The 16,124-nt window shown below is 39.3% G+C and overlaps 1 protein-coding gene across 1 annotated transcript in view; it reads left to right on the forward strand.

Moving 5' to 3' along the window:
• Positions 1-16,124, forward strand: part of LOC126203243 (ubiquitin carboxyl-terminal hydrolase 32) — a 231,390-nt gene that overhangs the window by 173,310 nt on the left and 41,956 nt on the right. The window contains exons 25-28 of the mRNA XM_049937496.1: positions 912-1,119; positions 6,229-6,420; positions 8,235-8,401; positions 8,489-8,858. Of these exons, the coding sequence (XP_049793453.1) occupies positions 912-1,119; positions 6,229-6,420; positions 8,235-8,401; positions 8,489-8,858 (937 nt within the window). The remainder of the gene's footprint in view (positions 1-911; positions 1,120-6,228; positions 6,421-8,234; positions 8,402-8,488; positions 8,859-16,124) is intronic.

Raw genomic sequence — 16,124 nt, forward strand, 5'->3', positions numbered from 1 at the left:
AAGAATTCTTGCGTTACCGGATTTGTTGCCGCCCATTTTACCTGACAACTCTTCATTGGCTGATTTACTTTTACAATTTATTCGTAATGGTGGTTTTTATCATTTGATCGTAAATTTTATCACATGTCCTTTGTCCCTCTGTGTCCTCCACCTTAGTGTTTTCAGGGTGGAGGTTTTAATGTGTTGCAGAGTGGCTGGCTTTTCCTTGTTATTCTCGTGCTCGGCCAGCCACTAGAATATTCTTTCTTGTTTTACTCTCTTCCGTGTCTAGTGGGTCTCTGTTGTTTTTTTGTCCTCTTTTGTTCCTTTTAGTGTTCATTGCCTTTCCTTCGTTCTTGTAGGTTTGCTTTCTTTCCATTTTGCGTTGTATGTCTCGTCTGTCTTATTCTCACACTTGTGGCATTGTCTTATTAGGAATGAGAGACTGATGACCTCATAGTTTGGTCCCTACCCTCCTCTTTTAAACCAACCAACCATCCCTGGTCATGAGTAATTGATAATTAAGATATAAGATGCTGACAGGAAAAGTCCCTGGTCACAAGTAATTACTTATGCACACACACACACACACACACACACACACACACACACACACAATTACTCGCAGGGGAGAAATGGAAGCAAAGAGTGAAATTTGGCATTCTGAGATACTGAAGTGTTAACCATGGCCAAATTGTTGGAAACATTGCAACATGAAAGGAAGGAAGTAAATAAAGCAGCCCATCAAAAATGCAAGAGTTAGACCTCTTACTGCATTGAAGATATCATGTGCAATTCAATAGTTGTTTCATTTTTGATCACATTTTGTGTAACATATGACATACTCGGCTCCTGTTCATAAACCTAAATTATACCTACATTTCAGGTCACTTCAGTGTAATGAATATTAGTTATGACATGTTCTTTTTCAGTGACGACAGCCTAGGTTATGAATTCCCATTTGTACTGAAAGCAGTTCAGCGAGATGGTATGCAGTGTGCTCTGTGCCCGTGGTACAGATTTTGCCGCGGCTGTCGCATACCTTGCTCTGAAGCTGAATTCAACTTCAGATGTACACACCTAGCCATTGATTGGGATCCAACAGCTCTACACCTGCGTTATCAGACATCCCAGGAAAGGGTATGTGCATTTTCAGGCTTCAAACTAGATCATTTCTCCAAAATACTTATGCTAAAGAAAAATTTTCATCTGGATTAGTTGGTATATTCAGTGCAGTTGCTAAGATGTGCTTAAAATCTTACCTACAAGATTAACTGCAGCATTAGAGAACACATGTATCCAACTGTTGAAAAATGAGTGTTGTGAAACCAATGTATAAAAGGAAATAAGGAAGATGTCTCTAACTATAGACCAATATCACTAACTCCCATCTTTAGTAGGTATTCGAAAATATTGTGCTATCCCAGTGTAGTGCCTTTTCAGAAATCACAGACGTCTTACAGATTCTCAGCATGCCTTTAGAAAAGGGCAAAGCACAGCCTAAACATTTAGACAGTTCTTCCATGAAGTGTACTGCCTGTTGGGCCTGAAGATGCAAACTGGAAGTATATTTGTAGACCTCTCAAAAGCATTTTACACAGTAAACAATAGGTTATATCTAAAATAGCTGAAGTCATATTGTATACAAAATACATCCATACATGATATGGCTTCATAGCTGTTGAATCATAAGTAGTGCACTAAACTGACATACAAATTAAATGAAAAAATTGTAAACTGTCAGTCCAGTAATGGAATAAGTGGTGCAGGGAGTACCTCAGTACTTCGTCACTTTCTTTTCCTTATGTATATTAACAACACTGCACAATCTATTAACTCCCATATTATCAGGTATGCAGATGACTCATCGGTCTTATTCAGTGGTAGAGAGTATAAGGAACTAGAATCTTTTGCTACTGTTAGTGTAAAAGAATTAGCAAAATATTTCAGTGATCAGGGCTCAATGTGAATGTCGCCAAATCTCAATTACTGGCATTTAAAACACATCAATGTAAATAATGTATGAAATGTCTTGGCATCAGAAATGAGCAGCAGCAAAATTTCTGGGTGTGTATCTTGACGATAATCTATGATTGGTAAACCACCACATTAATTTTGTTTGTGCAAAAGTCAGTACTGGTGTCTATCTCCTTAGCAACAATATATTATTTATATGTATTTAAATTACTTTAGTTTTTTATGAGTCAACCAAACGAAGTTATCAAGTGCAGTAATGTACATGATCACAACATTTGAGCAGAATTTAAACTGCTTTTGAAAAAGAGCCAAATGAAAACCAACAGTTAGGCATCCTAAATTAATGGTTTGATTTGGTTCAACAGTCTATCAAGTTATTTAAGAAATTATAAGGGGATTGATTGTAACAATAAATTAAAATCTTTTGTAATAGAAAAATGTTTATATTCACTCAGTTAACTGTAAGATGCTGCTTGTGATATAAAACAGTAGCATATCATCTGCAAAATAATACACTCCTGGAAATGGAAAAAAGAACACATTGACACCGGTGTGTCAGACCCACCATACTTGCTCCGGACACTGCGTGAAGGCTGTACAAGCAATGATCACACGCACGGCACAGCGGACACACCAGGAACCGCGGTGTTGGCCGTCGAATGGCGCTAGCTGCGCAGCATTTGTGCACCGCCGCCGTCAGTGTCAGCCAGTTTGCCGTGGCATACGGAGCTCCATCGCAGTCTTTAACACTGGTAGCATGCCGCGACAGCGTGGACGTGAACCGTATGTGCAGTTGACGGACTTTGAGCGAGGGCGTATAGTGGGCATGCGGGAGGCCGGGTGGACGTACCGCCGAATTGCTCAACACGTGGGGCGTGAGGTCTCCACAGTACATCGATGTTGTCGCCAGTGGTCGGCGGAAGGTGCACGTGCCCGTCGACCTGGGACCGAACCGCAGCGACGCACGGATGCACGCCAAGACCGTAGGATCCTACGCAGTGCCGTAGGGGACTGCACCGCCACTTCCCAGCAAATTAGGGACATTGTTGCTCCTGGGGTATCGGCGAGGACCATTCGCAACCGTCTCCATGAAGCTGGGCTACGGTCCCGCACACCGTTAGGCCGTCTTCCGCTCACGCCCCAACATCGTGCAGCCCGCCTCCAGTGGTGTCGCGACAGGCATGAATGGAGGGACAAATGGAGACGTGTCGTCTTCAGCGATGAGAGTCGCTTCTGCCTTGGTGCCAATGATGGTCGTATGCGTGTTTGGCGCCGTGCAGGTGAGCGCCACAATCAGGACTGCATACGACCGAGGCACACAGGGCCAACACCCGGCATCATGGTGTGGGGAGCGATCTCCTACACTGGCCGTACACCACTGGTGATCGTCGAGGGGACACTGAATAGTGCACGGTACATCCAAACCGTCATCGAACCCATCGTTCTACCATTCCTAGACCGGCAAGGGAACTTGCTGTTCCAACAGGACAATGCACGTCCGCATGTATCCCGTGCCACTCAACGTGCTCTAGAAGGTGTAAGTCAACTACCCTGGCCAGCAAGATCTCCGGATCTGTCCCCCATTGAGCATGTTTGGGACTGGATGAAGCGTCGTCTCACGCGGTCTGCACGTCCAGCACGAACGCTGGTCCAACTGAGGCGCCAGGTGGAAATGGCATGGCAAGCCGTTCCACAGGACTACATCCAGCATCTCTACGATCGTCTCCATGGGAGAATAGCAGCCTGCATTGCTGCGAAAGGTGGATATACACTGTACTAGTGCCGACATTGTGCATGCTCTGTTGCCTGTGTCTATGTGCCTGTGGTTCTGTCAGTGTGATCATGTGATGTATCTGACCCCAGGAATGTGTCAATAAAGTTTCCCCTTCCTGGGACAATGAATTCACGGTGTTCTTATTTCAATTTCCAGGAGTGTAAATGCATAAAATAGATGTAAGATGCAACTATTGTAGTATGTAACATATTCTGTACATGTAGTTTTTGTCATATTGTTATGTCTGACATTTGCAAAAGCCCTCTTTCATGCAGAGAAAATGTAAATGAGAGTTTCAGTTCAGTCTAATGTTTTAAGCAGTGAACCATATATTTTTGAACTGTTGTCTGGAAAAACAGTTCCGTGCAGCACGTATTCCAGTGCAGTTTTAAAGCTATATTGTAGCCTAAACCTGTTTGCTGAGTTCCCTATATTCACACCTCCCCCACCTCAAATTACAAAAACAATTTGTAAATGAATTCCTGTAAGGAATAGTAACTGATGATCTAAGAAGATAACTGTGAAATTTTTATGTTGAAACACGTTACACTACTCCTAAATTTGCTCAATTTTGTGGGCAACATGTAAGTATAAATACATCTACGCTCATTTCTTAAGGCAGCTTGGAGAACCAAGAAACAAAATGAGGTACTGTGATTGTGCATGGGCTGTGGCAACATTTTGAAAGTGATATAGTGTTACCACATATAGCAGGGTGTTGCACAGTATATTGGAAAACTAGCTATGGACTGTGGTGGAGCTTGACATGTTTGGTATATTTCCACTGATTGCATACAAAATGTCAGTGTCAAAATAGGATGAATACAGAACAGAGAGGTACAGCAGGGAAAGATACAGTTTTAAGGGAGCTGTGTGAACTGGAAACTGGTACAGGTGCTGTGCAGGCTGTACACCTTTGGATACTTAGGGCCAATTACGATCTGAGCACTGCATTGCAACAATTGCTTCACCACCCTTATACTGCTGTTTAATATTTCATCCTCCTTGTATCTTCTACACAAATTTGACATGATGCAGTGAGTGGTTGTCATTAATGTTCCAGCTGCATATAACCCTGTGTTAAGGAGTCTTGTATTGGTTTAACCATCTGTCATGATTTAGTGTCTACATCGTCATCATTTAGTGTTTCAAGATCCCTGTACTTATTGAGTGGAAGTGAATTGTGTAAACCTGTGAGAATTCTATAGTACTGTAATATTTTTTTAAAAATCTGAATTTTTGTGTGGTAAATGGCAGAGATGGAAATGACATGGTGTGTTGCTGAAATAATGGGTGTTATAAAGCAATACACTTGCAATCGGTTACTTGCATATTGACATTGTGGCATAAATGAAATAAACGTAACCACATGCCTAACAGTATGCACAGCATGTTGCTTATTGCCAGGTTGATAGTTACCGGATGTTTTCTTGTAGAAAACTAAATCAGACTCACATTTGTCCTGTAGCAAACAACCTTGATAAAGACCCAGAGATGAAATAAAAAATCAGGGAGGATTTCAACTGGCATATATTCTGAAGCAGATGTTGTATTAACATACATTATATTGTGCCACATACTTAAACGATTTTGTGGTTTAGATGGCTTTTGACACCATTTTGTCAATGTCCATTCATGAAAGTCTGTAGCTTATTCATGCTAATATCCCCATGGACCACTGCCCGGTGGCTATATTAAAGTTGTGGATGCTTTTTACAAATTGTTTCTCCTCTCACAGCAAGTGACTTTGCCACAGTAGGAGATGGTAGAGGACTCTGCAGGACAATTCCTATATCTGGGACTTCCACAGAGAGGTGACAGATTGGGGGAGACAGGAAGGAAAGGGTATGAGTTTGAGAGGTGTAAGATTGGATAAAGATATTTTGTAGATTGGGTAGCTAGCTCAGTAGCACTTCAGGAGGAGGAGGGCAGATTGTGAACAGTTAAGAGTTAGCTTAAGCCTTGCAGCAAATGTGACTTAGTTTCTTCTCCTATTGGCATTTACCTTTTCCAGACCTTCTCCCATTTCTTACCTCTCTCTCCTCCACTCCACACACCTTTAGTTTTCTTACAGCTCACCCCAGACAAGATAACTATAGTCAGGTGACAGCACTGGAAAATTGTGTGTGTGTGTGTGTGTGTGTGTGTGTTCTAAATCTAAGCAACTTTGCACCTATTCAGTGAACATACCTATCACTCTGTGACATTCTTCTGTTTAGTGCGAAAGTGATAAATCCTTGTTTTCTAATTGTATTAGAAACAAAACTTAACTTATTTTTTAGATTTGAAATTACAAGAGAGAAATTACTGCATGTATATGATAAATTTTTGTTATAGTATTGTAGCATCACATTAATCACTACCTGTTTAATTAGCTTAATGAAAATAAATCCTTGAAAATTAGTTTTGCAACAAAATAGAATCTATTGCTGCATGATATATTTTCATCATATTGTCAAAAGAAACTGTGAAATAATCCATTGCTCAAAATTCTTCAGGTTTTTGTGGAACATGAAAGTGTTCCATTGACACGGCAACAGCAGTCAGAGCCAATTGATCTGGATTTTTGCTTGGAGGCCTTTACAAAAGAAGAGCATCTTGGGGAAGATGAAAAGTATTATTGCTCAAAATGTGGCCAACATCAGTTGGCAAGCAAAAAGCTTCAAATATGGAGGCTACCTCCAATACTGGTTTGTATATTCACATTGTACATTTGTTAGTAATGTATAGTATGTATGTATATTTCAACTATGAATTAACTTCAATGTTGATCGCATTACTGATACTCAAAACATTTGAAGAATAAGTGAGTAAAGGCCAAGATGAATTTGTAGGGTGCATAATTAAAAAAAAAAAAAAAGTTGTTTGGGACATGAAAGTTAATTTTAAATACAATGTGATCAATTACATTGAAATCACATTTTTCAACAACTTTCTCAAAAATGGTAGTTGTATTGACATATTACAAAATTTGGTAATTCCCCCCACTATCTGAATAACAAATTTGTGAATATGAGGGAGAGCAGTGCAGTAAATGTTGGCTCTCTGCTTTGCTTCTGAAGATGTCACAAAGTCTGTTCAATTCATTTGATATCTGATATGAGGATATAAGAGTTAGAGGGATCAGTGCAGAATTCTTTCTAGTAGAAATGTTATGCCATTTCTTAAATTTGCAAATGACATCTTGATTTGGATGACATATGCAGCTTTCAGTTAATGATGGAAACTCTGAGGACATATGAAGATGGGATTATATAATCCAAAAATTGATAACATAATATGGACACCGTATCTTAAATAAAAGACAGCAGAGGGGAAATTTGCTCAGTGTGCAATTAACAAAATACAGATCGGTCTGCAAAAATTGAGCCTACAACAAAAAGGACCACACTTATTCTGACGATGAATGTGGGAAATGTGTTCCTTAATGGGATAAAATAACTACCTCTAAAAAGCTGACTTGGCTGAAGTCTTCTGTTGTGTGTAGTAATTGGAAACTCATATCCATCAGGAGAAGATTAATAGTTAACTAGGATGTAATATATTTTGTAAGGATGGAAAATATTATACATAAGGAGGTTTTACTAGAGATAAAATCCCAATAAGACATTTAACATTAATATAATTTGGCATTGCCTGTATTTATTGATCCATTATTGTCATGCAGCAAAAATTTCACAACTGATAATAGACAGATCAAAGTAAGGATACAGTAATATATAGAATCAGCAAAATAAGTAGGTAAATTTAAAGTATGTGTATTTTCGTACAAAATAATTGTTTGAGTAACATTTAGTTTCACATATTCAGAAATCTTTTTTACAGAATAGAAACAGTACTTTATTGGAAATGCCTTTAGTTTCATTTTAAATATTGGTTACATAGCAATTTTTATTTCCTCTAGTACCTTATTGTGTAGTGTGACAATAATCATAATTATGCTCCTCAGAAACAATTTTATTTTAAGGTGTGTTTGTATTTTTTATTGCCCCCTGGTGTAGTAGTTGTGTACAGTCTTATTCTGCAGTAATTTGCCTGTTTTCAAGATATAGTTCCTTGTGAATAAGATTGTTTCATAAATGAATAAGCGTGGAACATTTAGAATGCCATACTCAACTTTGTGTTGAAAGCTATGTTTGTTTACTTTTATGGATTGTGCATTAGTGCCCATTGTGTGCATCACTGGCTAATAGAATTTCTCATATTTTGTTTCATTTTAAAAATGTATGAAATTGCAGACTTAGATGAAGAACCCTTTATAATGCACGATACTCAACATGCAGAGGTATGTCTTGCTTTTAGCCTCGTATGTTAATAATACACAAATGACAACTTCCACTCTGCATATTGTTTATCTTTTAATGGTGTCACTGCCTCCTTATGAATCTACCATCTCATGAATGTCAAACTATTAGTATTGCAATGTCTTGATGGAATAATTGTTTTTATTATATTAAAGAAAAATTATCATTTTCAATGCATTTTTTTCTTCTTAATTCTTCAGATTGTTCATCTGAAAAGGTTCCAGTTTGTTAATGGGAAGTGGGTAAAGTCCCAGAAGGTTGTGAATTTTCCATTCAGGAATTTTGATCCAACAGCCTACCTTGCTTCGGTACCTAAACAGACGGTCATCAGACACAAAGAACTAAAGGGGGAATATGCTGAAAAGGAGTAAGTTCTCCACAAGAGAAAACTGCATCAATTTCTTTCTGTGATTGGTCATTTCTTTCACTTGGAGTAATGTCTTTCTATTTTCAGGCAAAACTCCGAAAAGGATGACAGTAACATCGAATCCAACATTATGTCACTGACTGATGAATCTGAAGTGCAAAATCATGGTGATATACTATCACATTTAATTCAGAACCATAGGGAGATAGTTGACAACAATTTAAATATATCAAAACCGAGATTAGAGGCTGAACTAAATACTCATAACAGTGCCAGAGGAAATGGACACATTCCCAATGGTGATCTGACGCTACCATTGAATTCACGTGAAAGACTGGTGTCGACGTCACTCGTCAAAACTCCTGTGGTAGATTGTGCCCTACAAGATTTCCACCAACATCGGCTTGCTGACGGCAGCGACCCATTTGATTTGAAGTACAATTTGTATGCTGTAGTGGTAAGTGATCTCTTTCATAAACAAAGTTTCTATATGCATTTGCTTAGAGATAAATATGGCAGACAGACAAATGAAAGTGAGCGTTACATATGAAGTAGAGATATACAAGAGATAATGCGACTGTTATGAAAATTGCTGGGGATTTGAGGGAGAGCTGCACAGTAATAGCCGAAGATGAATATTCATTGTTTGTGTGGCATTACAGAAAGACTTGCTCAGCAGCTCCAGCAATTTAGATGACCGAAAGAGTAGTGATATGTAGTTCACCTGTCTGCTGCCAAGGTTTCAGAAAGCTGCATAATTCTTTATTACGTATACTGTACATAAAATATTGATGTCAAACAATGGAAAATGTGGAGTGGCATGACGACAGTACAATACGATATACTGCTGCTCACCACACGGAGGAGGCATTGCCTGGTGGACACACAGATTTAAAGTATAGTTGAAAGTAGACTAAGATACAAGACAAAACCCTTCCTCAGACTCACACAGATTTGTATGCACCCATCACACACACACACACACACACACACACACACACACACACACACACACATAGCCACTCTCATGCCCGGGTGCTGAGGCTTAACTGCCCTCAGGAGGGACCTCATTTAGACTGGGTAGTGGGGGTACAGAATGCATATAGGCATGGAAAGATGACAGATAGCAAGAAAAAGTGGGGGAAAGTGCTGGCTGCACTATCTTTATGAGAGTGTCGAGATGGAGAAGGGGGGGGGGGGGCTGATAAATGCAGCATCAGAAGGTTGCAGAGGGGGGAAAAAAGGGATAGGAGAGAAGGGGTAACTGCTGTGCAGGCGCACTGGGGGAATAGCAGGAACGTGCGAGATCGGAGGAGCAGCACGGCATGTGTTGTGAGTTGGAGACAGGGATTACAGTGGTGGTACACAAGGAAGCAATGAGCAGTCACAGCAAGCTGTGTATCATGAGACGCTCCAGACAATAACGTCATTCTGTCGGGTCTGCCTGTAGCGTGCGCTTCAGGGTGCACATAGAAAACTTAGCATTAGTTTTTGTTTTAGTTCAGGCATTACCAGAATGTGTGCAATGGGGCCATCTCGCGGGTAGCTTACACTGCCTGCGCCTGCTTGTGAGATTGACAAGGGAAGATGGGAACATTGGACCAGCCTGCTATCCTGCATTCCCATAACCTCCCTGGCATCAGGCTTTGCTAGTGCCTGTCCTCGTGTGCTGCTTCCATTTCTGTACTCCCACTCCAGTCTCACATTCCTACTATTCCCCCAGCACACCTTCTTTTCCTTTGCCCTTTTCTCACCCCCCTCCCAGCTGCAACTGTATGTGTTGGATGGATGCATAGACTTTGACATTATTCAGATCAAAGAGAAAGAGCATAATCATGAAGTGTGTGTAAGTCATGATTTAATATAAGCGTATACTCAAAACATTTTAATACTAAATGGGACATTGCCAAAGCTTGTTATGCTTGCTGTGTCCTTTTTACCAACAAGGTTCATGTATGTGGTGAAGGCTTTCTAGGAATATAATGGGACCCACTGATACGTCACCATTATTTCACATTTGTGAACAATCAACTTTTCACAGTTGATATTGTTATTCTGTAATGAAGTACTACCTTAAAAGATACTGCACAAATATCCAGGCAGATCTTTATAAGATTTCAAGGTGGAGCAAATATTGACAAATTGGTTTAACCCATTGGTGGGTGTGCCATTCGAACTTCCATGAGTGGGCACATTACGGCTTTTGCACTGCAATTAGTATTAAATTTTTAACCTTAGAAAAATAATCTTTATGTAATTGCTAACTGCATTTTAATGGAGAAAACATAACATAGCATTATTTGGCTCTATAAAAATAATCTTTTATATATTTGTCGCCTTCATAACTGTCTTTTATTGCCATTGTAACTTATAAGGCGCCGATATTCTTTGTTCCCTTCATCTATTTACATATTATGGTGGTTTTTTTGTTATATCACTTAACTGCATTGTTTCACGCGAAAAAACAGTAAGGCTGGCTGCGGTGGCTGAGCGTTTCTAGGTGCTTCAGTTCAAAACCATGCGACTGCTACGGTCGCAGGTTCAAATCCTGCCTCAGGCATGGATGTGTGCGATGCCCTTAGGTTAGTTAGGTTTAAGTAGTTCTAAGTTCTAGGGGACTGATGACCTCTGATGTTAAGTCCCATAGTGCTCAGATTCAACCATTTGAAAAAAAGTAACAAGAGAGCACATTATGAAATGAGCACTCATAAACTCCAACTCTTGTGTATCTGCATGTAACATTCTCATTGCGCACATTTAGTGTCTGTAACACTGTGTTTCTTGCATACATTTTTCTTGCCTTTCACACGCACAGTTTTTGTTCTGTTGTTTTTATGCCTGCCACATGAGTAACAAGTTTCAGGTTTTCCTGTTTCTTTGGTCTGCTCTTCTTCATGTCTATACTTGGTCAGCAGCGAGGAGAGCTCCGCCTACCAACCCAAGGGAGCCATTGGGTCTGATGATGGTTTTATAGAAAAAACTGAAATCGGTTACTCATTAAAACAGACATAACGTGATCAAGACTGAACTTTAATCAAAATATAAGAAGGCTTGAATATCCATCAGAAGTGTTTGTAAAATGCTTGTGGCTACAAATGTTCTTCTGTCAGGTCAAGTGCAGTATGTTTCAAAAAATTTCTTCTTATTTCCTTATTACCAGGATTGTTGAATTTGAGAATAATGTTTGCATTTATCCCAGTAATATCTAGATATCTGTAGAAAAGTGCAAGTGGCCATTGTCACATGATTCTCGAAGTACTCTAGGATGATCAGATCTGATCTACAGTGTGTACTCCTCCTTTGGTAGCATTGTAGTCCAAATTAACTCTCAATTTCTTAGTCTCTTGATCTTTTACATTTGCGTTGTGCTGCATTGCCGATAAAAGAAATTGCAGCTTTGTTCTTTTTAGGAACAGTTGAGACCATACAAAAACCGTCTTGAAAACCAAAGAGTTTTATTTGCTTGGAATTCTGGGAGAATTTCCTTCTACCTCCCCATTCCAAAAAGAAAGTCAATCCTTTTCCGAGGAGATTTTCAGGAGCCAGAGATTAGCTGCTGTGGTAATTATGAGTCGTAGGATATCTTTTTCTTTTTGCTGTTGGTGTAACTAGTTTTTTACAGTCATTAGGCTTGTTGGATTTCAGGTGGGGTCGTGGAATCTGCTTGCCACAATAAATTTCAAAGTTCAGGGTATAAAATGTTTTGAAATGACATAAGGCATAATTTTTCATCCCATATTTTGCAGGCTTATTGGGGATATACTGTACAAATCTGCAGTGTCTTCTGAAATGATGCATCATCTCATCATTAGTGACAAACTCACTGATATTGTAGTGAGAAAGACAGTTGTTGACAAATTCTTGATGGAAGTCACAAATGGATGCTAGTTCGTCACTTTGTTTTCTCTCGTTCTGGGTGCCCATGTAGTCAAACACAGGAGCTCAAAAGCAGAAAGCAAAAGTGCTTATAGCTGAAGAGACTTTGTAAGACAATCATTCCTGTGCCATCTGACTCCCACAGTTCACAGCAATTTGTGTATTCTCCTTGCTTTACACCTGTCAGGTATAATACACCTAAAAGAGCCTTTATCTTGTGTTTTGTGGTATCTCTGCAGTCTCGTTGTCTTGAATATTGAACTTCATCTCTTTTACTATTCTGGATGTATCAGTTTGTATTTTCCACAGTGTTGTCAATTATACCATCAGTAATAAATAGGTGAAATGCATCAACTTTTTTGCACAAGTTTAGACATACTTTTGGGCCTGGCAAAACTTTTTGGATATTCTTGGCTTTGGTTTTAGGAGAAGGAAGCAGTTCACATATTCAAATAGTTTCTTCATCTTTTCCTATGTGAAAATGGTAAGTGTCTGTCTGTTGTTGGCCCTTTCAACTATGTGATCATCTGTTTTCTCTGTTGACTGTTCAGAGTCACTGCTGTGGTATTCTTCTTCAACAACTTCCCCTTCAAACTCAGATTCACAAGACTCTGACAACTCTGATAATTGTTCTTCTGGCAATTCCTGTAATAGTTTCTCATAGTCTTCAGGACATACAGTTTTATGGTGCCTGTAAAATGCCTTCTTTTTCTCCCTTGCCTTTAAAATGCCTTATTTTTCTCCCTTGCCTTTAAAATGCCTTATTTTTCTCCATTTCCACACTTTTATGAAACCTAATGAAACAAATGTTTATGAAAGTGAGATATGGGTGCAAAACAATTTCAGAGACTTAAAAAATAGTATAAATTGCATATGGTAACTCAATTGGAATATTCATTACATACTAAAATAAAAGAAAGACAGCCTCAAAGTAAAAGAGAAATGCAAGTGTAGAAAATACTTGCATCACAAGGTGCTTAGTGGCAAACGCACCGCAGACACATCACTCACTTTCCAAACAACAGTGGCGACCAACTGCTGTAAGTATAAATTGTGCAAATGCAGTAAGCAGTGACATCTGTTATTCATAACATATACATATTTGGACATGTACCCAACTATAACAGTACCTGTGATACTAACAGTAAACTAAATCTTGCGGCTTAAATGAAAATGTGTAGTATCCTGTGACTAAAATATCAGTTATTCACAGTTAGAATCAGTCGGCTAATTCAAATAGCTGGGTGAAACAATTCGTAAAACTGTCAAATGGAATGATCACATTGGCTCAGCCATAAGTAAAACACATGTCAGATTTTGGTTTATTGACAGCTTACTCGAAAATACAATCGAGTGTACTAAGGAGACTACTTACAAATCACTTGTGTCTTCTATCTTGGAATGTTACTCAAGTGTTGGAGCCAATATCGGATAATACTAATGGGAGATTTTGAAGTATTCAAAGAGGAGGTCACAAATGATCCCAGGGTTCTTTGCCTGCTGGAAGGGAGTCATGGAGTTGCCGAAAGAGTTGAACTGGCAGATGCTCAAAGGTAATGGAAACTACCCTGCAAAAGCTTATTTACAAAGTTTTGTGAACCAGTATTAAGTGAAGAATCTAGAAATGTAGTGCAACCCTCCATGCATTGCTTCAATAGGGACTGTGAAGACAAGATTAGACTAATTCAAGCATGCACAGAGGTTTCCAGAATGAGATTTTCACTCTGCAGCTGAGTGTGCGCTGATATGAAACTTCCTGGCAGATTAAAACTGCCCACAAAAGGCAAAGGTCCCAAGTTCGAGTCTCGGTCGGGCACACAGTTTTAATCTGCCAGGAAGTTTCTTGTACAGAGGTATTTAAACAGTCATTTTTCCCATTCACAATATGCGATTGGAACTGGAAGAAACCTTCATGTGTGGCACAGTGGTAAGTACCATCAGTCGTGCACTGTAATCATTTGCAGAGTATGTATGTAGATGTGGAACACACTGTGAGATAGTGTACGTACACTGTTCTGCTGTTAACATCCGGCAGGTGACCTGTACCTTCAGAAAGAAAGTGCACAACCCCATTCCTCTCAGATTGTCAGAATATTTTGAGGAACACTGTGTATTATGACAGTGCTTATTGTTCAGTTACCCCTTTTCTGCAGATTACTTGACATGAAGACCACCGAACGCCGCAACAGTGCTAGCCCTGCGAGATATTTGCACTTTGCGTGCAGCTCTGATCACTTTTTCTGATTGTGGTTAGTTGCTGATCATAGTGATTCCCACACACTTCCAATGTTTTACAGAGTCCACACCATGACGTGCCACTCACCGCTGTTGCAGGAGAGAAAATAGTAGGGAATGCACTATTCTGTAGCTGTGTGTAATTCAGTTTTTGTGTAGTGTATTGTTCCTAAAATCCACTGCAGTGTTATGTGGCTGCATCTGTACAGTTTTAGATTGCGATTTGTGTTCACAAGAAAGTGTGTGGGTACTTTCTGCACATACCCCTGAACTTCAGTAAAATTCGTGAACTTCCTTTTTGCCGTCTTCTCTGAGGAAACATGGTATGTTCATTTGTCAGAAATCCCTTTACAAGAGAGAGCTATGCAGAATCATTTCAAATCATTCATTTGGTCTCCTTGTCGCCATCATCACAGACATGATGGCGTCTGCAACTAAGTCAACAAAAGATTTTAGTGCTTTGGTTGAAATACCACCATAGCCAGCAGAGTTACTGGTTTTCAGTGATGTTATAATTTTTGTGATCTCTGCAACAATTAATTTGGGAAAATGAATGTTTGGTGAAGCTATACATAATGTCTTACTATATACTTTCAATGGATTTGCTTTAGACAGTCTGCTTGTGGTCACTATGTTTTCAGCTGTGTTTAGGGAAGATTTCATTGAATTTTGTAGCCAATAACTGAAATTGTTCATTGTCTGTTCTGCTGGTGCTGCTATGCAGAAGTTGGATATAATTTGCCTTAATTTGCTTCTTTTCATCCCAAAGTATGCTCTGTATTGTATTTGTTTTGTTCTTGGAATTTTGTATATTTGTACAGAGTATGTGGTTTTTGCATTTTTGATGACATCGTGAACAGTTTTGCAGTACTTTTTCTTGTGCATGAACCTTTCCTTACATCCATTTTCTTCTTCTCTGGACCTCCAATGCTCCATTTTTGACTTCCATAAAATCCTATACTCCAGGTGTACAATTTCAGGTACTTCGCCATACCATATCAATAGTTCGTATAACTAGAGCTTGTTTTTATTGAGAAAAAACATTTTTTGCCCACACCTACATCTACATCCATACTCTGCAAGCCACCATACAGTGCATGGCGGAGAGTACCTTGTATCTCTACAAGTCATTCCCTTACTTGTTCCACTTGGAAATGCCTATGTGCTTCCGTATGAGACCTGATTTCCCATATCTTGTCTTCGCGACCTGTACGCAAAATGTATGTTGGTAGCAGTGAAACTGATCTGCAGTTAGTTGCAAATCCTTATTCGAGTTTTCTCAGTAGTGGATCACAAAAAGAATGTCACCTTCCTTCCACAGAAGCATATACCTAGTACTCGTGTGTCAGTCAGACCTGCCACTAACAAATCTAGCAGAAATTCTCTGAATTGTTTGTGTCTTCTTTTAATTAGACATGGATGGGATCCCAAATATTCAAGCAGTGCTCAAGAATATGCAATGTCCTTCATGGGTGTGTTACATATTGATAAAATTCTCGCAATAAACAAGAACCTACCATTTGCCTTCCCTAGTACCAACCTCTTGTGCTCTTTCCATTTCGTATTTCTTTGCAACATAACGCACAGATATTTAACTGTGCGACTGTGTCAA

The sequence above is a fragment of the Schistocerca nitens genome, chromosome 9 (genome assembly GCF_023898315.1).
Source record: "Schistocerca nitens isolate TAMUIC-IGC-003100 chromosome 9, iqSchNite1.1, whole genome shotgun sequence".
Classification (NCBI taxonomy): Eukaryota; Metazoa; Arthropoda; class Insecta; order Orthoptera; family Acrididae; genus Schistocerca; species Schistocerca nitens.